Source organism: Ambystoma mexicanum, chromosome 1q (assembly GCF_040938575.1).
Source record: "Ambystoma mexicanum isolate Mex_15411 chromosome 1q, UKY_AmexF1_1, whole genome shotgun sequence".
Classification (NCBI taxonomy): Eukaryota; Metazoa; Chordata; class Amphibia; order Caudata; family Ambystomatidae; genus Ambystoma; species Ambystoma mexicanum.
In genome coordinates, this window is record NC_090922.1 from 17520865 (window position 1) to 17544372 (window position 23508).

The 23508-nt window shown below is 49.1% G+C and overlaps 1 protein-coding gene across 3 annotated transcripts in view; it reads right to left on the reverse strand.

The window, feature by feature from the left end:
• The window catches only part of NCSTN (nicastrin), a 1205995-nt gene that overhangs the window by 936125 nt on the left and 246362 nt on the right, over positions 1 to 23508 (reverse strand). For all 3 annotated transcript variants that reach the window (XM_069635427.1, XM_069635426.1, XM_069635429.1), the window contains one exon: positions 20324 to 20442. In XM_069635427.1, coding sequence (XP_069491528.1) covers positions 20324 to 20442 — 119 coding nt within the window. The remainder of the gene's footprint in view (positions 1 to 20323; positions 20443 to 23508) is intronic.

The window sequence follows — 23508 nt, forward strand, 5'->3', positions numbered from 1 at the left end:
TCCACTACAACGAGTAACTGGAGTCACTGAAGCTTAATCTTGAAGCCCTGCTGGACGAGAAGAATTGCTGTTGCTCTCCTTCGCAATCTGAAAGCTGCTATGCCTCAAGGACTGACCCAGAGAGGACCTGGTAAGGCACCCTCTTCCCGAGCTACGAGGGACCATCGTGCACAGCTGATCTTTGCCTAAGCTCCCTGGTAGACAGACCTTCAACAGACTGCCGACCCGATACAGGGATTGCTGCGGAACTCCAAGGAGAAGCGCCCAGACTGTTGTCCGCCACTGTTGCCGACCGCCGTCGCTGACTGGAGCCGCCATGCTCCCGTTGCCTAAGAACTTCATTGATCCAAGGACGCTCTCGTCCGCATCGTCGCCGCCGTATCCTGCTGGAGAGGAGAAGGCCCGACTGTCGACGCGCCGAGGAGCATTCATCGGTGGGTTTCCCGCCAACCAAAGACCACAGAGACGCCGACGACTCGACGCCCTTGCTGGGCCACAGTTCTTCAACTCTTTGCGGTCCAGAACTATCGACACCGAGGTGCCCCACACGCCTCTTCCGCGCACAACGTTTATGCTTCCCCGTCAACGAGCACCGCTAGGAACGACGCAGCCACTTCAACGTCGTAGCTCGACCTGTTCTCCGTCGGACGTTCAACGACCCGTGACTCCTGCCTTTAAGGGAGGGCACTCAAGAAGGGTTGTCGATTTCCCCCGACGAGGAACACTACAACGCCCAGGTACTTTGGGTTGCGGAAAGTTTAGTGTGAACAATATATGGACCGAGCTTGTATCTTTCTTCTACAGGTTGCCCAGGTGGGGGGGGGGGATCTCCACACAGAGCTGTGTTTAACGGTAGTCACTAGTATTCTGCCTATTGCTCAACCATCTTGCTTTCCTTCCTCTCTCTACTTCTGGTTTCCTCTTTATTTTGATCTGTGTGTCATTCTGACAGTATGCACTTTAATAAGATCTGATAACGTTAGTGGTACCACTTTAGAATTGTACATATTTACCATTGTTGGTTTTCAGAGTACAAAGTGAGTTATCGTGATATTGTATATACCTTTGAACATTAATTATATAAAGACTGTGTTGCAACCGATACAGTGTGTGGACATTCCTTTGTGGGTGCTTGGGGACTACACTGTACTTAAGAACCAGCTCGCATCACCTCATGAGATGCTAGGCCTTGATTGCTCGACTACGTTACCATAATAGAGAATCTTGGCAGGGGTCTCTGTGCCTCCCCTCTACCATATAGAGAGCGGAAGTGCAGAACACCCCCCTCCGGTCTTTACACTGTCTAAGGGGACATTTGCAATGAAAGCCAGAGTGGTTCCTGTGCTTCTAGTGGAGTGAGCACTGGGTGAAAAAAAGGCAGTGTTTTATCTGATAGGGAATAGCACTAGATACATCTGACTATCCACCTAGGGGTGGCATTCTTAGAAACGCGGTCACCTTCTCTGCCTGGCACTATGGTGACTGTTAGGCAGAATCCCATGCAGTACCCTTAGGGAACACTACATGAGATTAGGACTACAAGTGGTAGTACAATTTCACCTTTGGTACAAGCCTGTACTACGCAGTAAAGTGGTAGCAGACAGACTTATCTCAAGAGCAAATGAGCAGTAATAGGAATTACACAAAGCACTACAATTACTGTGACTCAAGCAAACACTGACTCAAGGTTTCTGGTTAAAAAATATAAGTACATTTATATTTAAACCATCTGTTCACAAAACACTTCACTTCTATCAAATAAAACCACACTGTACATTTACTACACACAACAAATTCCTCTTGTTCAGGTCAATTCAAGGCAAGTGCATTAGGATTTGACAGACCGGTGTTGTGAATTAAAGACGTTACCGGGGGTTAATATGCGATCACTTTTTGACAGTAATGACAGTTCGGTCTTACGAAAGAAAAGCGTACCCACGGACAGAAATGTAACCGTAGTCAAACACACTTAGCACATAGAATAAAAACAAGGGAAAAGTGGATAAAAATCATAGGCAATACATTTGCCAAGGCAATAGAATCAGGGGATGTGTTCTAAGAGGCAGATAAACAGATAAAAGTCAATAGACCTGTGCCAGTGTCTAATGGAGCAGGTGCCCTGTTGTCGAGGATCACACGGTGAAGATTCACGTAGCCAGGAGTACTGGATACTGTCAAAGGGAGGCAAAAGTTATAAAACAGAAGAAAAAGGACAAGCCTTTGGCAATGAAAAGGGTTCACCCCAATTCCTCAAGGTCAGACGGCGAGAACGAACAAATGGACACAGTACCTTATTCGGATGAAGGAAGCTGGTGCTATGGTAGTTGTTCCTGGTAGTTCCTGCAGACTCACGGTTCCTGAAGCTTCAGTCGTGGGGACAAGAAGGAGGACGTCTGGAGCGATCTGCACTACCCAGGAATGAGGCCAGCAGCAGCAAAGCAACGATGAATAAAAGGTGCACTCTTTAAAACAGGAGAGGGCTCTTCTGATGGCTATCCGGACCACTACAGCTCTGTGCGGTGATTTCGCCCAGAAGAGGATTCTCTGGCTGTAGAAGGTGAGCTGGTTGATCCCACCAGGCTCAAGGGAAGAAGAATCCGGACTGGATCTTCTCTGTCGTTGAAGGGTAGATAGCACAGGACTGCAGAAGGCCTTCACCGGGCATCCAGGAGTTGCAGCAGCCGTCTTCTTCTCCACTTCTCTTCGGTTCTCGTAGTTCCAGTGGCGACTCTGACTTCCAGCCCAAGAGTCCTGCCTATTATGCCAAAATCCCCCATTCACACAGCCTGGCTGTCAATCACACAGCAGGGGGGTTGGGTTGTCCAGCCCAGACAACCACCTCAGCCAATGAACACAAAGTGCGACTTGGGTCTCCAAAGAGACCCTGTGCAGGGGGTGACTAAACCCCTCCCTCACATTCAGCCCACCTAGACACCCAGACGCCAAAGGAGGGCTTCTTTGCAGAAGCCCGCCAAAGGACGGCGAACAAGGAAACCAAACCTGGTTTGGCACGAAAAGCAAACAAGAAAGACTTTAACAAAAAGAAATGGCAACTAAACCCGACTGGAGCCAAAGTAAAACATATATGGTCAAGCGGGTTTTATGTTCGGGGCTACTATAATAGCCTAAAACATTACCACGTTATATAAAATAAGCACGGTAGAAAAGTTAGGGTAGATACCACTGCCACCACCCAAGTCTTAATGTTAAGGGAGCGAAACAAGGCTCCAAGAGGCACAGACAAAAAGGGGTAAGAGTTAACCCTTTCCAATACTCCATGTAAGATGGGGTGTACTGGATCTGTGGTTAAAAAGTGACTGTATAAAATTAATGGCAACTTTACATGTTTCTGGGGGACAGTAGTCATCCCCAGAAATGGAGTTCACAAGGGAAGTCGGAAATACATCCCTGTGTCACTGCACTAAAGGTGCTGTGTGATACACAAGTAAAAAGATGATGCCTAGGGAGTTGGTGACACTCCCTAGCCCATGAGCACAAAGTACAACATAAACAAAAATACACTGTAAGAGTGGGAAAAAGGCTTACACTCTTACCAGGTGGAAAGAAATAAACCCCAGAAATCCAGCAAAGCTGCTGAGGGACTCACTAGGTAAGGAAAATTGGCCATAAATGAGAATTCTCCCTAACAGAGAAACAATTGATCTGTCTTTTTTAGCGGTCTAGTCTTGTCTACGTAGTAGAGGACCGCTCGCCACACATCTAGTGTGTGGAGTTTTACCTTCGCTGAGCTGTTGGGTTCCTGGAAGAAAGCCGGTAGCTCAATCGACTGGTTTACATGAAATTTGGAGATGAATTTAGGGGAGAACCTAGGGTGAGTAAGTAAAACCAGCTCGTCTTTGTGTACAACAAAGAAAGTATCCTGCACTGACAACTCTTCTTATGGAGGTGACAGCCACTAAGAAGTCAGTTTTATAAGTCAGGTGTTTGAGACTAGACTTGTGCATAGGCTCGAAAGGGAGTCCCATGTGCTTAGCGAGTACCACATTGAGGTCCCAACCTGGCGGCAGTTTAGAAATTGGAGGGTGGAGTCTCTTTACTCCTTCAATAAATGCCTTGATGACAGGTACTTTCCACCATGAGACCTTAGAGAGGTTGTGTAGGCTGACAAAAGCCGCCAGGTGGACCATTAGGGAGTTGAATACGAACGCATCTAGCAAATGGAGCATATCAGTTAGAATGTGGGATGGAGTACATTCTTTGGGGTTGATCTGTTTAGACTGCCACCAAATTACGAATCTTCTCCATTTGTCAAAGTAACAGTGCCTAGTGCGGATGCACTGTTAGTCCCTTGTGCTAGGTGAGTAGGTTGTACTGACACAGGAGTTTGATGGCATCTCACAGCGCCAGTTTGTGCAGATGTGGATATCATGGTTGTCTTGGACACATCGGAGCAAGTAGGATAAGCGTCATCGGTTCCTTGTGTATCTTGTTCACGACTTTCCTCATGAGAGGTGTTGGGGGGGGAAAGCGTAAGCACATTTCCATAACCAGTTCATCCATGGCCTGGCCTGGGGAACCTGGACGCGAAGTCTGGGCATTGACTGTGTCTGGGCATTGACTGTTTTCACTTGTGGCAAATTGTTAAGAAAGGAAGAAGGCAATGAATATGGCAAGGGAAATGTGCACGGAATCACACAGTGAACAACTTCGAATCTAACAACGTGCATACAATACCCAAGACTTGTGTATACTAAAACCCAGGAGTGCAAATAGAGTGAAACAATAATACCAATATATGAAAGGGGATGTGGGGTAAGCACTTAGTACCTCCTTATGACTGAAAGGAAAGTCGGCAAACTCCTTACCCACTATGCTATTACAGATACTGACAGCGCTAAACCCACGTAGAGGGCAAGCAAGGACAGGATCTGTGAGATGACACTCTGGATGATACTGAATAAGGAACTTAGAAACAGTACTCAAGAGGACCGGAAAGTCCACTTGAATGTCAGCAAACCCACAAACCCAGTTGATCAAACAGGGACCCTGAAGGCTATAACAGCAATGGGTGGAGGAAACTAAATACATAAGACCCTAGTCAATGGGCAAGTAGGAATAGTGATTATAGAATAGTGAGGAAAACAAAGGGCATTTACAACAGCACCCCACACCTAATAATCAATGGGAAATAAATGCAGAAGTGCAATGGAAAACATGGAATGTATCCCAATAGAAAGTAAGGATCAGGAGCAGGGAAAATGATATCACAAAAGGAAACCTTTCCCACCCATCCAAGAGGAGAAAAGGCAGGAAGCTAAATCTATAAAGGGAAAGACTAATGCATCAGGTTTTTCAGTAGCTAAGGACAGCTTCAAAGAAACAGAGAACACAGGCTAATTGGGCAGCATCAAAGGGTAAAGCACAGAGAAAGGCTGCCTGCAGACAGTGGAAGACAGAAAGGGAAATCCAGAAAGTAGAAATCAATTAAGCACATAAATTCGAAATCCAGGGCAGAGGAACAAGAAACAGGAACTAGGAACCAGGCACAAAAACTAGGAACCAAGAACAAGGGACCAGTCACAACAGGAACACTGCAACAATGACCAGCGCTGGACTGAAGTAAACTGAGGCTTTTAAAGCTCCTTAACGAGCACACCCCTCAGGTGTGCCGCCTGCTGCACCTGCAGCCACAGGTGTTGCCTATCCTCCACCCAACCTTGTCCTGCAGGGGAGGAGGTGAGGCAGTGAGCCAGGCATTCTGGGAAGCATAGTCATTAGATTAACGTAGCATGCTGGCTGCCAAAAACCTGGAATGGATCCAGAAGGGAAGTAACTTGGAAAATAAGGTTTTAGCGCTCCCAATTCTTCACAGCACTGTAGCATAAGGTTCCGAGGAAATGTCCAGTAGGGAAAAAAAAACAAAACATGCCCCCAAGTGACGGGAACGGGAGCGAGCCGTGACACAAATAAGTCTATAGTGGGGAAACCCCACTGAGAGAAGAGGTGTTCGACGATTCTTTTGTGTAGACGCCACTCGTGTTCCTCTGGTAGAGGGTCCCTGCTCAATGAGTCTGCTAGAGGGTTGAGTTCCCCTGGAACGTGTTGTGACGACGGGAACATCTTCAGTTTGAGTGCCCATTTCCAAATTTGCTGCGCAAGTTTGGATAGATTTGGAGAACGTGTACCCCCCTGTTTGTTGATATAAAACTTTGCTATAGTGCTGTCTTTTAGGATCTGCACAGATAGGTTTGTTAAACAGCGTTCGAAATGCGTGAAGGGATTTGAATACTGCCAGAAGTTCTAGCAGATTGATGTGGTTCTGAGCTACAATGCGAGACCACAGACCCTGAGCTGTGTGGTGAAGGTAGTGAGACCCCACCCCGCCAGTGAGGCGTCCGTCGTGACAACCACCTGCACCTATGGATCGTAGAAGGGTTTTCCTTTCATAGATTTTCCCTCGTCGACCAGCGAAGATTCTGTACAAGTGTTGGCGAAACGACCACTAGATCGTCCCACTGACCGCTTGCCTGAGACCACTGTTTCGCCAACCACTCTTGTATGGGACGCATGCGCAGGCATGCGCAGGCACGCGTGGGGTACCAGGTAAATGCAGGTAATGTGTTATTTGCAGTAACACCTTTTGTACCCTTCACTCTGATGGAAAAGACCAACCCCCCTTCTGTGTTTAAGACAGCTCCTAGGAACTGTTTTGAAGTGCTTGGCACTAGGCTTGACTTTTTCTCACTGATGGAGAATCCCGGCTGAAAGAGAAGGTTGATTGTTCTCTGAATGTTTTGTCTGCAAATAAGGGGGGATTCCCTTGTAATGAGCCAGTATTCCAGGTAAGGGTATACTGGGATTGCCTCTCTGCGCAGGCGCGCTGCCACCACCGCCAGTACCTTTGTGAGTACCCTTAGAGCCAAGGCTATTCCGAAGGGCAGCACCTTGAATTGGTAGTGCTAGTTCGCTATCTTGAAACGCAAGAATCTTCAGTGCGCTGGGAGCATTGAAATATGAAAATAGGCATCTTTCATATCCAATGTTGCCATGTAATCCCTTTTTTAGTAGAGGGATTGCCTCTTGTAGCGTAGTCATGCAGAACTTTTGTGGTTTGACGTACTTGTTTGCAGGGCGCAAATCTAATACTGGGTGCATTGTTAGATCTTTCTTTGGCACAAGGAAGTAAGTTGAATAAATAACCAGGTTTACCTGGTTGGCCGGGACGACTTCGATGGTGTCCTTTAATAGAAATGTGGCTATCTCTTCGAGGAGTATACGCTGATGTTCTTCTGAGTGTGTCTTCTGTCGTGGTGGGTGATCGTGGGGACGTTGGAGAAATTGTATACAGTATCCGCCTGCTACTGTGGACAGCACCCATCTCCCATGCGTGGATGCAGCTGGAAATGCGTCCTACTGGAGAAGCATAGAAGGGCACCTGAACGGGAATGTCACTGCTTTGGAGGTGGTGTGCCACCTCGAGCAGGGCCTCTTCCCCGACCACAACCCCTGCGTTGTCCTCTAGGATATCCCTGGGAGGACAGGCCTTGATTATTTCCCCAGGAGGAACCTTGGCCCTGACTGTAGTTGGATCCTTATTGAGAGTTTTGGCCTCGAAAACGGCAAAAATTGCCATTACCCCTCTACCCGGAAGGTTTGTTGGTAAGTTGACCCAAAGATTTAAGAGCGTCACACTCGTCCTTTGCAGTCTTAAGGGCGTCTTCTACAGCCTTAACGAAGAGCACATTTGGTTCCACAGGCATGTTTATTAGGGTGGCCTGCGTCTCTGGTCTGAACTCCGACTGGCGCAGTCATGCATGCCTCTTAGTAACAGTTCCCTGCGCAATGACTCTTCCGGTACTGTCCGCCGCGTCAAAGTTGGTCTTAAGAAGACAGGTAGAGACCGCCCTCCCCTCTGCAGCCACTTGTGCTAGTTGGGACTTTAGTGGCTCTGGAGCAGATGAAAGTAAGGAATAAGTTACTTACCTTTAACTGTTGTTCTCCAGCATGGGTCTGCCATGGATTCACATGCTCATGAATATTCCCCGTCAGGCTGGGACTCCTCGGTACAGAAAAAAAATCAGTATCAGTTTCGTTTCTGATCTGTCTTTCCTAGTAGTAACCAATCACTGATCTCTGGGTCACACTGCCCACAGCCAATGACTGCCCTCTCCCTAAGCCCCGCCTCCTGCAGCCATCCTCAGATTTGGTAGCACGTAAAGTGGCAGTAAGACCAAGTGAAGAGCCGCAGAAGGGCAGGCGGGAGGGTTCGCATGTGAATCCATGCCAGACCCATGCTGGAGGACAACAGTTACAGCTAAGTAACTTGTTCCTTCTCCAGCATGGGGTCTGGCATGGATTCACATGCTCATGAATATAAGATTACATAGCAGTACACACATGCACAACTACGGGAGGTGGCAAAAGGCTCAACATTAAGCAATACATAAATTCAACATTAAGTAACTCTTACCTCCTCACCAGGCCCTTCAGGTTGCGCAGCACTGCTTGGCCGACCCTGGACTCCTCCCTGGAATCCCGATCGACGCAGTAGAATTTTGTGAAGGTGTGCCGTCAACCTCCACGTAGCAGCCCTGCAGATGTCCAGCAGGGGCACACCAGACAAGAACGCCGTGGTAGCAGCGATCGCTCTGGTCGAATGGGCTCTCGGACGGCCGGGCAGCGGTCGGTTTGCCAACCGGTGACAGTGCATGATGCAGCCGGAGAGCCATCTGGAAATGGAAGCCTTCGAGAGAGCCTTCCCTTGATTCACAGGTCCAAAGTTCACAAAAAGCTGTGACGTCTTCTGAAAACTCTTTGTCCGGTCCACGTAGAACTTCAGCGCTCTAGCTACATCCAGCGAGTGCAAAGTCCTCTCGGCCGGCGACAAAGGCGACGGGAAGAAAACTGGTAACACCAAGGGCTCGTTGAGGTGGAAGTCCAACGGCACCTTGGGCATGAAGGAGTGGTGCGTCCTGAGAACCACTCTCGTGTCGTGAAAAGTCAAGTATGGAGGCTTGGAAGATAGGGCCTGAATCTCTCCCACGCGCCATGCGGAGGTGATGGCCACAAGAAAAGCGGTTTTCCACGATAGGAACTTCAACGGTGCTGTATGCATAGGCTCGAACGGAGTCCCCATGAGCCTAGTCAGCACCACGTTGAGCTCTCACAGCGGGGCTGGGGCCTTCACCGGCGAGAACGAGCGGAATAGTCCCTTCATAAATTCCTTCACCAGGCGATGAGAACACAAGGACACCCGTCCTGTTGTCCTGGTGTATCTGGAGATGGCAGCCAGATGTATCTTGATGGAGGCGTGAGCTAGTCCAGCCTTGGCCAACGACAGTAGGTACGGCAGTACTTGAGGGGCTGTAATCCGCAGAGGGTTAATCTTCTGTGCACGGCACCAGACAGAGAACCTCTTCCATTTGTGTCCGTAACACTTCAGAGTTGAGGACGCCATGGCCTTTGCAAGAAACTCTCTGCAGTCGGCCGGTATATCGTATCCCCCAAACTCTAGTGCTGCAGGAGCCAGGCCTGCAAGTTCAGCGACTTCGGGTCGTGGTGAAGAATGGTGCCTCCTCTGGAGAGAAGATCCGCGTCCACGGGCAGTTTGACTGGTGGGGACGCCGATAAGTCCAGAAGGTCCGGGAACCATATCTGTCTCGGCCACGCTGGTGCGACGAGGATCGTCCTGCACCGGGACCTCTTGAGCTGGTTGACGAGCCGGAGTAGCAGTGGCAATGGCAGGAAAACATAGAGGAACAGGATGTCCCAGGGGAACGAGAAAGTATCGCCCATGCTCCTCAGTTGGGGGAACCTGCTGGTGAACCTCTGGCACTTGGAGTTTGTCGCCGTTGCGAAGAGATCGACCTGGGGTCTGCCCCACAGCCTGAAGAGTCGATCCACTCGATCCTGGCGCAACTCCCACTCGTGGCACGAGCGCATCTCCCTGCTGAGTGAGTCGGCGATGGTGTTCTTTATCCCTGCCAGATGAAAAGGTACCAGAAACATCCCCTGGCCGACGGCCCAGTGCCACAGATCCTGGGATTCCTTGGACAGGGCTGGGGATCTGGTTCCACCCTGCTTCCCGATGTAGAACATCGTGGTGGTGTTGTCGGTGAAGATCCTCACCACCTTGTCCTTGAGGGACGGAAGAAAGGACCTGAGGGCCCAAAACACTGCACAGAGCTCCAAAATGTTGATATGAAGCTGTTTTTCTTCCTGGAGCCAAAGGCCTCTCGGGTGGAGATTTCCAGTATGCGCTCCCCACCCTTCCACTGTTACCTAGTGAGCTGGGGTCTGAAAGTCTGCAACTGCCGGCAGATGAGTGCGGGTGCCCCACCACCGGATCGCTCGTCGGAAGGTCTCGTTGAGCGGTATCCTGTCCTCGAAGCTGCCCGTCACCTGGATCCAGCGTGCGTCGAGGAACTCTTGCAGTGGACGCATTCCAAGTCTGCACAGGCGTACCAGATAGATGCAGGAGGACATCATCCCGAGAAGAGATTTGATGGATCTTACCCTGGCTATGTCCGTGGCTAGCAGGCGTTGCACCTTGCCCAGGATGGCTTTCATCCTTTCGTCGGACGGCGAGGCCAGCCGTGCCACTGTGTCGAGCTTGGCTGCCAGAAACAGAGCAACCTGCGAAGGGACCATGTGGGATTTGGGGGAAGTTGATGGAGAACCCCAGGTCCGTGAGTAGCTCGACGGTCTTCGCTGTGTGTTCTACGGCGAGCTCCCTTGTCCTTGCTCGGATGAGCCCGTCGTCCAGGTAGTGATAGACGTGGATCCCTTGCAGGCGTAGCCACTCCGCCACCGGTGCTAGGCACTTGGTGAATATCCTGGGTGCCGACTTTAATCCGAACGGGAGGGCCTTGAACTGGTAGTGCCGTCCTTGGACCACGAACCTGAGGAACTTCCGGTGTCCTTTTAGAATGGGGATGTGGAAGTAGACATCCTCCAAGTCCAACGACGACAGGAAATCGTCGTCCTCCAGCTGTTCCAGCACGTGCTGGAGGGGGACCATCCGGAACTTCTGAGCCTTGATGTACTTGTTCAGTCACTGCAGGTCCAGGATGGGACTCCAACCTCCCGTGTTCTTCTTTACGAGAAAGTATCTTGAGTAGACCCCAGAGCTCCGAAGTCTCTTTGGGACGAGCTCGATGGCACCTTTCTTGAGCATCTCCCTTACCTCCAGCAGCAGCAGGGGTATGTGGTTTTCCTTCCTGGCCACGGGTGGCACGCAAGGGCACTTCTTTAGAAACTCGAGGGCGTGCCCCTGGGCCAGAGTTTCCAGCACACAACGGTCGGTGAAGATGGACTCCCACACGCTGATGAACTTCGCCAGCCGGCCTCCCACCGGGGTGCTTCGGTGAGGGCCCGACGCCACGGTCGGTTCAGTCCTGTTTCGAGGCCGCCTTGCGGCCTTGACCTCCCTGGCGACGACGGCGGGAACCTCCAGACTTGCCCCGTCCTCTATAGGCCTCCTGCGACGAGGAACGGGCCGCTTGACGGTAGGTAGAGGAGCCGCTGCCGGAAACTTTGGAGGCCCCTTGTTTGCCTCCTGTGTTCTGAAAGGACGGCTGTCGTTGCTGGAGAACTCCCAAGGCCCGGGCTGTCTCCGTGTCCGTTTTGATGGCTTGCAGGGACTCATCGACTGTCTTCCCAAACAGGTTGTTCCCGTCGAAGGGCATGTCCAACACTTTGGCTTGTATGTCCTGGCGGAAATCCGTCGCCTTCAGCCATCCGCGCCGCCTGAGGCCAACACCGTTGCCCAACTGGCGGAAACCGGTGTCAGCGATGTCCGTCGCCACCGTTATGGTGTGGTCCGACACCACCTCGCCTTCTTGCAGGATTTCCAGGGCTTCTGCCCTCTTGTCGTCCGGCAGGAAGTCCAACAAGGGAGCGATTTTATACCAAAGTTCCCTGTCGTAACGGGCAACGATAACCAGGGCGTTGGCCGCCTTAATCGTCGTCGCCGCCGACGCGATGACTCGTTGTCCCATCGCGTCTTCTTTCCCTCACCGTCTGGCGGTGAAGTCGATGCCCCCCCGCCTTCTTCCTGGCCGCCGCCGAGGCGACTGAATCCGGGGTCGACTGTGCTCTAAGGCATAGAGGGGCTGCGTCGGTGACCCGGTACTTCTTTTCGTATCGGTCCCTTTTTGCCGGTGTCGGGACGGGTTCTTGAGGAGAGAGAGCCCCTCGTCCCAGATGTCATGGTCTCTCGACGTTGATAGAGGAACCCCTCCTTCTTTTCTTCGGGGCAGAGCTGGAAAAGCTTGGATGCTCTGGAGATCATCGCATGGAAGGATCCAATCTCATCGGGCACGGAAGCCCGAGGTCCACCCCGCCGTTGCCGCCCTTGTCGTCCATGCATCGTGGCTGTGTCCGTGTCATCCCCGCGGACCGTGGACGGGGAGGAGGGTTGAGCAGGCCTCGAGGGCTGGAAGGGTGCAGGAGGAGGTGTTCTTCTACTCTTGGGTGGTGGACTTCCCGACGGCCCTGCCCTTGGCTCCTCCGTCAGGCCTGGTTCCTTCGGGGGTAAAGGCAATCTAGTCCTTATTTCAGAGCATAAGGATTGAATTGCCATCAAAATGGCCGCCGAGTTGTCCTGCGGCACTGGCTGCGACGGGCGTGACGGTTGGTCTGGGGTCCTATCAGCGCCGCCATCACTTCCGTCATCTCCGTCGTCCCCCTCGTTGGGATGCCTCTCGACGGGCTGGCCCTCCTCCATGCCCGCATCGTGGCTCTCAGGGGCTTCTACAAGTTCCTCCTCGGAGGTTGTGTCTGAATCCACGACAGCCACTGGCTCCACCCCCTCTTTTTCTCCGCCGGGGCTTTCATGGGGGTTCTTTCGATGGGCTTGAAAGATGCCTCCCTCCGAGGTGGCAGGGAGCCTCTGGGCCCAGAGACCGCTACCACAGGTGTAACCTCCGCAGGCTGCGCCAGGGTTGCCGCCACCTCCTTGATAGAGGCCTTGGCTAGGTGAATCAAGGCCTTAGTCACCGACTGCGTGCTTGTGGCTTTCACCTTGGGGGAGGGCTCCCCGCCTCGCTCCCCCTCAGCTGAAATCTTCAAGATCGACCGGGGCCTCTCCAGAAGCTTGGCCGGGTTCTCGGCCTTCCTCTTACCCGAGCCAGAGCGTTGGCTCGTGGCCGATGGCGCCGGGGAGGATGCGCCTTGCCTGGCAACCGTAGAGCCCGACCGTTCGGCGCTCTCGGTGCCAGCGGACTCGCGGTGCTTGGCCTTCTGTTGGGCCCCCGTGGCCGGGCCGCCCTCAAAGGTCTTAGAAGACCGCTCGGACTTCTTCTTTTTCTCGCCTGACGGGCTCTTCCCTTCCAGCCAGTTGGCGAGAAGGAGAAGGCGGTCCTTCATGGTCCGCTCCGACATATTGCCACAAAACGCACAGTCCTTCTCCACGTGCGTCTTGTCCTCATGCAGGCAGTAGAGGCAAAGGGAGTGTTCGTCCTCTTTAAAGACATTCTGAAGCTGGCATCCAGGGCAGACCCTGAACAGCTTTCCGGGCGTCGAGCTTCCCTTCTCCTGGGCCATGTCCGAGATGGGCATGAGAAACTTTTGGAGTCCTTCAAAAGCGTGGCTCGACGAAATCTTCAACTTTGAGGGGCGTAGAAGAATCCGATACGGTCCCCGTTGATCGGATAAAGAAACGGTGGAGCTTGAGGCTCTTTTGACCGAAAAAAAGAGAGAATTTACCTACTGAAAAGCGTGAAAACGCACTAAAGCTCGAGAGCAATAGCACGAGGATCCCAACACTTGAACGTGCGGTAAAAATCTGAAGATGGCTGCCAGAGGCGGGGCTTAGGGAGATGGCAGTCATTGGCTGTGGTCAGTATGGCGCAGAGATCAGTGATTGGTTACTACTACGAAAGACAGATCAGAAACGAAACCGATACTGATTTTTCTTTACCGAGGATTCCCAGCCTGACGACGGGGAATATTCATGAGCATGTGAATCCGTGCCAGACCCCATGCTGGAGAAGTCTGTACCCCCTTTAATGCATGGCTGCAACCCTTGCACAGAAAAGTATGCCCACTGGTTGAAAAGGTATGTGGGCTGGTTGAAAGTCGGAGCCACATTGTCGCTTTGTGTGTGGTTTGGCTGCATTGCACACATTGTTGGTTGCATGGGTGTGGTGATTGGTAGAACATCGTACAGTTGTTGGTGTATGGGTGGAGATGCAGCAGTGACCAGTCGTGCACTGTGTCTACTAGGTGCACTAATGGAATAGTGTCAATATGGAAGAGGTTACGGTGCAAGTGGTTCTTACATGTGCTTGCGTAGTATGCATTGCACGGATTTGTAAGTGTTGCAGTGCACTATGCAGTACTGCTTGTGTGTACGTAGTCCAGTGTGGAGAGCAGGACCAATGTTTCGACAATTGTGTTGTTTCGTTGGCATTATTACAATGGTTTCTGAATGGAAGTGGGTAGCGGTGGCAAACCCTGTGGTATGTTTGTGCATTACGGTAAGTGGAACATGTGTGCATGCATTCCTGCTTTAGGGTTGGGTAGAAGTGCTGGTGCCTATGTTTGCTTTCTGATTTGTGGCACATGCCTACATGTTTGCGTGCATGGCTTTGTTATGTTGTGGTAGGTGTGGGCAAGCACCCAGCAGGCTACTAGGCCTTCATGACAGCCACCACAATGCAATGCAGTCATACACTTGTCAGTCTGCATGCATGTCAGGTTGGTGACTTGTACGCATTGGTTGTGGAGGATATTGTAGACTTGGTAGAGCAGCGGAAGTGAGCTGCTATGCGTACATTAGGATACAGTGTACATAATTACCCCTGTTGCACAATAGGGAGCCACATGTCACCATTTGTGTTTGCTTTGGTTAGGCAGTTAGAAGACCCATGCGTTAGGAAGTGCTGCAAGTTATGGCACCATGAAAGGACATTCTAAGCAGCACACATGTAAAACATGGCCAATGCACACAGCCTCCTACATACTGTTCAGCACACCTGCACCCAACAGAGTAGATATTTATAATCTTTTTAACAGCCACCACAACCTATTACAGCCATGCAGTTGTCACTCTGCGTGCATTTGACGTTGGTGACTTTTACACAATGGTTGTGGAGGACATTGCATTTGGTCGACCAGCGGAAGAGAGTTGCTATGTGTTAATTAGCATATGTCGTACTTCATTGCCCCTGTTGCACAATAGGCTGCCACATGCCACTGTGTGCATTTCATATGGTTTGCCCCTTACAAGCTCCTTGCTTCACGGAGTGCTTTAAGATATTGCAGCATGAAAGGACGTGTTCAGCAGCTCACATGTAACCTATGGCTAATCTATACGGCCTCCTACATACCGTTCCTTACAGCCAACGGACCGTTATGCAGCCATGCGTGCAAATATGTGCCCAGGGTGAAAGCTAGCAGGCTGATTTGCAGATGGGGAGTGCAGTGCACATGGCATGAGCATTTAAACATAGCGTGTACCATGGGGGTCTGCATGTATTTGAATTTGGTGACTTTTACACAATGGTTGTGAAGGACATTGCAGACTTGGTACAGCAGCAGAAGTGAGCGGTTAGGCGTACATTAGCATACAGTGTACATCATTGCCGCTGTTGAACAATAAGTAGCCTCATGCCACCATGTGCATTTCCTGTGGTTTGGCCCTTATAGTCAGTCCCCCTTGCTTTGGGGAGTGCTGTAAGATATGGCAGCATGAAAGTCCATGGTCAGCAGCACAAATGTAAACTATGGCTAACGTACACGGGCTCCTACATGCCGTTCAGCACACCCAACGTAATGTTATGAAGGCATGTGTGCAAATATGTGCCCCGGCGAAAGCTGCCAGGCTGAATTGCAGATGGGGAGTGCAGTCCACATGACATGAGCATTTACCCATAGCCTGTACTATGGTGTGTTTTCTGTGGGGAAATGTGCATTCATGGCTGGAGTGGAAAGCGAAAAAAAAAAAGAGTTGTCCTGCTTTACTGTGTCGTGGCCCTCCTGGTACTTGGGGAAGCATACGTGCCACATTCTGCGCTTTTCACCATGCTGGCCAATGGAAATGGGACTAGGGACTATGGCCTTTGGCCAATCAGGTGCCCGGGGTGTGCGTCAAAGGCAAGAGCACCAATAGGGAGAAGGACTCCTCCTGTTCCACCAGGGCGTGGCCCTAGCCATATTTGGGGAATGACACGTGCCACATTATGCGCTTCTCACCATGGTGGCCAATGGAAATGGGACTGTGGGGAATGTCCAAACAGGTGCGCAGGGTGGGCGTCACAGGAAAGGGCGGCAACCATTTCTTGCATTAGTGTGTGCAGTGCGGCTGGCAAACATGGCAAGAGGCAAAGTTTTCATCGTGAGTGATGACTTTGTGGAAGATCTGTTCATATATGTCCTCAAAGAAGGCTTTTGTGGCAATTTCGGTTTGGAGGGAGTGGGCGCTTTGAGGTGCACTGTCGAATCGTGCTGTTTCAGCAGAGTGCTTGTAGAATGTCAACGAATGGCCTCTTCGGCAACTGTACATGTCGTGGTTGTGCACTTTGGAGCCTTCTTTTTGGGTTCCATGGCTTGTTACATTGTGCACTGTCAACTGAAGAAGATTATGAAAGCAGTGCAGCACATTTTTCCCACTGCTGAGGTGCTTTTCTCATGCATACTCCAGAGAATAGTGTGGAAGTATTCAAATGATTCCTGTCGCCAGCCAGAGGCAGGAAGTGGTCTCATCAACAGAAGCATGTGTGACTTCTTGAGTGCTGCTGGGATGTTCTCCTGTGAGAATGATAACATTGGTACACGATATATAAACCTTTTCAAAGGAAATGGCATGTCTTTGTCGAAAAGTGGCAATGACATTTTGTTTCACAATCTACAGGCTGCACTGAAGACCCTATTGTAAGATTGTGAGCGGACGGTGAAAACACAAAATCACTTATAAAAACCGCAAAAAAAGATGTTTCTATGGAAGCGCCTTTAAAAAAAAAAAAAAAGAAGGTTCTTAATAGTCGGCACAACAAAGGACGTCCCCTACTCTGGTTGAAAGTTATTTCCCCCACTCCTGCGCGTGCACAGCACGAAAGGTCCGTGAATATTGCGACAGTTGCAGGATGCCACTTGTTAGATACACCCCTTTTGCAGATGACGAGCATAGAAATGGCCCTGTAGAGGCTACAGTATTGGTTAATAAGGTTTGTGGGTGTGGACTGTACGCACAGACCGTGGTACACTTTAAGTGTCGACAGAAATGCAGAGGGTGCGGTTACGGCTGTGTATTTCATGAGCCACAGCGTGCAGGTTTTAGGGGAGTTCGAAGTACATTGCCTGAAAGTGATTGGAAAACACTGTGCAGTGGTTGCTCATTTTCAAATCTATCATGTGGATGTGTACTGCTATGGAGTACCTACAATGAAGTGACTGATTTTGGTTTGTCTGTGTGACACTTTGGGGACACGCAATCAAGCCGATATTGTTCATTGTGGAGGGAAAATTGAACAGCATGTTACATGAGTTTCAGTGCCGTTTGCTATGAAGGAGGCACTTGCCCAGGTCATGCATTTGTTTCCGATCTCTTGCATAACTTTCTATCGCAATATGCAGACACCGATGTGGCTGTGTCATTTTTTATTTGGTCTGCAAATGGAGAAAGCGCAGCACATTTCGAAGAAGTGCATTTGTGCCTTTGTACGACATGTGCCAATGGCGTACTTCACACATTGCCCCCAAATAAGGGGGAATTCCCCTGTAATGAGCCAGTCGTTCAGGTAAGGGTATACTGGGATTGCCATATGATGTTTCACAGCATGAACACATTTCTCCAGCTATAACTATCATCTTACTATGCCTGCCATTCGGTTTCTGCACACCCCATCCAAATTGCCCTTGTGCTCTTCTGGAAAGTAGTGAAACATTTTTGTACTTCTGACACACGGCATAGAAAGATCGGCAGGAAAGGCCCAGTACACAAGGGGCAGCACCTGCATGGATACGATGGGGGACGTGCCGAGAGACGGAATTATTGGGTGGCCCTTACCTGCATAGGCGCCAGTCATGGTCATGCTCCCGGAAGGACCCTTCCCATGCACTTTCAAGTACCTTCCCTCTGTAGAGTAGCGCATTGCAGTACATGCACAATACAATGCCCTTTGCCGGGTAAGGGTCTGTAGCGCGGCATATGGTCTGCAAGAATGTTTTAGAGCTCTGCTGCCTTACAGGAGTGCCCCTCTTGTTGCCCGCAGTAGATGTGCCAAATGCTGTACATGAAATTACCCTACGCAATTGTTGTAAGGACGGTAGACTGCCCACTGGTCCCTTGTGCTTTCATTTCAGTTGTTGTCACATGCAGTACAAACACTTTATGCTATGCCATTAGTCTTAGGAGTAGCATTCACAGAGATGCATACATTGTGGCATACAAGAATGTTTACAATAAAGGGAAACACAACTTCATTTTGCAGAGTAGGAAGCCATATATTTTGTGCGACCCATTCAGCTACAGTACTTTTCTAACCACCACTAACATTGTTTGCGCTCTGCACATTCTGCTATTTGCTTACTTGCCTTTACATGCACTAGTATGTGCGTGACCAAACCGCACGAGCTTTCTCATTTTGCAGACTCACTACAAACTGTCCCACCTGCAGTTACAGGTTTTCTTCAACTGTACGAGCCGCAGGTGACCTCTTGACACTTTCTGTCACGCTGCTCAGTGCAGACATGATGTGTCTGTTTCATGGGTCATTGAAAGGCAAGCAGCACACATCAATCAAATTAATGCGACATTTAACACGCCCACGTTACACTGCAGGTTGCTGTTCGTTGTTCACCAGTGGGTGTCATACAGTCAGGCGCGCTTTCGCCACACATTGCTAGGTTTGCAGAGCCACCCACGTAGTCGGCAGGAGTACTTGAAAGGCGGTAGCGTACCGTATGCATCCATAGGGCTGACGACAGGGGCGGTGTTACCAGCACACAGTGGATGACCTATTCATGGGTATAGGTGTGCAATGCATACACGTGCGCTTGCACAACTATTTAAAAGTGCATTAGAGAGATGCGGACATGCAGCCACTAATGGAGTCCTACGGATACTTGCTGTGTGATTGCACATACGCCGACCAGGTGCAGTCACCATAGGAAACCTCCATATTGCTCATCTGTAGTCATCTCGGTCACTACTGTGCTGCACAGATTCACCATGCAATGTTAACACAAAAACAGAAAGTACTCAAACACTCACCAACATTTACCATGTACATCTGTAATTGCTAAGATACACCAACACTATTCGGAAAAGGAAGGTGTAGCGCAAATTGATACATACACCACACAATTTGGCCTTTCCACATCTTTGCCATGAGGGCAGCCAAGGAATCAGTAACAAATCGCTGTCAACGGGACATTATGGTTCTGTTGCAGTATCAAACAGCTATTATCTTTACAGAAAACACTATGCTAAAGAAACGTTCTGGTTACAGTGCCCAACTAAAAACCTATCAAATTCACTAACAAAAACATTGTTAAAGGGACGTTATGGTTAAGTTGCACTAATAAAAGCCTATGCAATGCAATTGACACACGTTACAGGGACGTTATGGTTACAGGTAAAACCGGAAAACCCTGAGAAAACCCTGAAATTCGCCAGTGTCATCAATGAGATTTATGATGGCATCTTTGATGTCATGGGTGTTAGTCCTTGCAGTGCACACTGGTGGCGCGAGTTATGGTTGCTTAGCTTACCATAACTGCGAATTTCAGGGTTTTTCTGTTTTACCTGTAACCATAACGTCCCTGTAACAACATTTGTCAATTGCATAGGTTTTTACTAGTGCAACTTAACCATAACGTACCTTTAACAATGTTTTTGTTAGTGATTGACAGACCAGCTCTTCAAGGATGAACAGGACATTACACAAGTCCAGGCAAAGACCCTGTGAAGGATCTCCCCCATACAGAGATTCCTGGCAGTTCACGGCTCTCACTTTATCGTACATTAGCCTGTTTGTACGTACTGCAGTGCCCCCTTTGGGCCTGGCGACGATGATGGTCTGACAGTCACAAATGCAAACCTCTAAAGTTAACCTATCTCTGTTTAAAAATATCAATACATTGTTTTAGCGCTTTCTCGAGTTTATGAAAACAAAGCACACCCCTTATGAATGAGAGACTGTAAAATAAAAATGCTCTGGACAATCAACAAAGTGTAATTTCAAAATAAACTAGGGCAACAGATTCAGGAATTGTCAAGGTTACAAAGATGTAGGAGATCAATCAGATACACTTAAGGACCACAGAATATCATATGAGGTGCAATAAGGCACTTTGTTAATCATTAGCAATGGAAAACTGTACATTTTCTTCAAACTGATAAAAAGAATATTTTTACCAAACCCGTCATTTGGGCACAGGACATCCTTGGAGAAATCAGCATGGGGGTTGGGTTTAGACCGCACCACAGCTATCCCAGTGAGCCTGGAAGCCCCCTTAAGCTTCAACATGGTGTCTCTGGTATGGGAAGGAAAAAAAGAAAAAAAAAAGACATACATGAAAAGGTTACAGTTCTTGTTAAATCAAGCAGTCCAGGTCATCGGATGGATATCATTTATCCTCATGTGAATTATTTTGTTTTGTTTTTATGATATGATATGATATATGGCATTTGTAACGCGCCTATACACAAGTGTTTCAAGGCGCGACGAGGCAGGGAGGGGGGAAGACAGACAACGATCCTACTAGGCCAGGTGTCATTCAGATCGCTCAAGTGCAGGAGTAGGGGGAAGGGAAAAGTGGAAGGGGAGAGGGGGAAGTGCTGAACAGGGTAAGTAGAATAAAAAATAAATAATAAATAGGGCCAGCTGGTGGCAAGTGCAAGGTAGGTGCAGACAAGTGCTGGGAGGGGGGGCTGTAAGGGATGCAGAGACAGTCCTGCAGTGCTGGGGTTGCCAGGGAGGCAGTGCAAGTGGAGAGTGGCTGGGCCAAGGACCGAGGTCGGTGAGAGTGGCCCAGGTGCAGTTTCAGTGAAGAATTAGCAGGGGAGAGGGAGAGAGAAAGCAGAAGCAAAGAGGAAGGTTTTGAGGCGCTTCCGGAACCGAAGATGGTTCTCCTCAAGTTTCAGGGAGGCAGGAAGGCTGTTCCAGAGGGAGGCCCCTGCCGCAGAGAGAGATCTACCCCCAGCTCGTTGCTTCGAGAAGCGGCTGACCCTGAGGGAGTTGGAGACAGATGAGCGAAGGGCTCGGGAAGGAAGATATTTAGGAAGAGAGAGTTGAAGGTATTTAGGCCCCAGGCCCCAGAAGGCCTTGTGGACAATGCAGAGGGTTTTGAACTTAATCCTCGCAGCCACAGGGAGCCAGTGTAGAGATTTCAGTCCTGGAGAGATACGGTCCCTGGGCTTGAGGCCAAGGACAAGTCTCGCAGTCCTGTTCTGGATGAGTTGCAGAGGGCGGAGAGTAGAGGCAGGCAGATTAAGATAGAGGCTGTTACAGTAGTCCAGCTTAGAGAGAACCAGGGCTCTGGAGACCGTGAGCTTCTGGGGGAAGGAGAGGAAGGGAAGAATACCTCTGAGGAGGTGCAGCTGGTAGTGAGACTTCTTAGAGACGTCAGTAATATGAGGAGAGAAGGAGAGTGTGGAGTCGAAGATGACCCCGAGGTTTTTTGCCTTGCAAGTAGGAGCAGGAAGCGGGCCAAGAGAGGCTGGCCAGAACGCTGCAGGGAAGGAGGAAGTGGGTGTGCCGATTAGTAGAATCTCAGTCTTACTGGCATTAAGGCTACTTTTTGTAAAAGTAACTGACTGCTACAACGTTTCTTCTTATTGGTTCATAGATTTCAGGGCTCATTGTGTCTGACAAAGTGGAAAATTAAATATCTTCTTTGGGGTTAAGTTTTAGTGTGGTGGAAAGGTTGTGAAAGCTTTATAATAATGCACTACTGGACCTATGGTTCAAATCTGACTTATCTAAAGATTTTCAAGCATGTAACACATTTTTTAATCAGTGATATGTATGGATTTTTGGTGTCCATGAAGTACTAGGTATGCATAAAAAGTAGATATTTCCATGGGATATATACATATATTTTATAGGGCAGCAGTTGCAACCCTATAGTTTAGGTGAGTTGGACATCCATAGGAACTCCCAAAATATAAATTGCTAGTAGCTGTTGAGTAGCGCAACGGATTTGGCAGAAATTTTGAAGTCAATTAGGGATGACCAGCCCCCCCTAGACCAGACAGCAAAGTTTGGTAAAGATTTGTTAAAAAAATATATATATTTGGAGACGTCCTTTTCCAACTGGTCAGATTGGGCAGGTATTATATGGCATAGATTGCTTGGTCTTACCAACTATACCCCCTTCAGGCAGTTCGGCTTCAAATGGGGCTTATTTCTCTGTCCACCCAAATTGATCATAATAGAGCTAAGCTGTTTGTAAACATTTTATTTGCTCGCCCAGGAACTTTGCTGCATATCGTCCTGGAAGGCCTGTAGGGTGGAAAAATGGATGCCTTGAATACATTTAAAGAGAAAAATCTGCAACTGTTTGTTAAGATTGGCTGGACACCTAGGTGGGATCATGGTGAAGGGGTGGTGCTAAAGTCACTGAAAGATGTTATAGAGAAGTGGGACTGGATTGCCAGTCACAATAAGGTTTCCACTATGAGCTCCTTATGCTTGTTTGCTAAAATGGCTTTTACATTTAAAGAGCCTCAAAGACATCTTAAACTCATGCCTTCACAGACTAATCGTAGAATATTTCTAGATATTAGACTTAACCGTCTTAATGTACTGGGGGGGTCGGGGCTCATGGACGGATTTACCTGCCGCGAAAAGGATCTGTAGATGATGTGTGGATGATACTAGGGTGGAAACAGCTAGACACGTACGTACCTGCTGTCAGAAGATGAGACCTATCTATAATAAATACTTTGCCAAATGTGATCATGACCAAATGTATATTGAATGTGAAAATTCCTGGATGAGGTGTCTTTCCAGGAGGAGCAATGGTTTCGTCATTGCCATTACCCAGATTTGGAAGGTGGCAAATGGTAGTCTACGAAAATTTGAAAATGAGGTCAAATTGTTAATAGAACTTGAGAGTGGAGCTGAAATGGGGCATGATTAGGCATTACTTTAGTAATTATATTTTGGAGATATGGATTTTAAGATATGATATTAAGTCTGTTTATTCTCTTCTCTTTTATTATTGAATTTATTGTACCAAGATATGTCAGTTTTGTAATGTTGTACTGATGTGTTTTGATAGAAATTCGTGAAAAGTTCATTGAACTATAACACAATAAAAAATAAAAAAAAATGTAAAGAAAATGAACAAAATATAACGAAGTTGCACCCTACTTACCATTCATTTCCCCATAGACAAAAAAAAAGGTCAATTGTTGCCGGGCCGCACAGTACAAATCGCTAGACAGATTGGGACCAGGTCCGAAAACAACTTGGGCACGAAATGTTGACTAGAGGCATGTGGTTGGTGTTATTTCGTCAAGCAATTTTTTAAAATGGGGGCGCTGCTGAGCGCATGCAAGAGGGCCACCTAATTAAGCGGCTCTGCAGCTCGCTC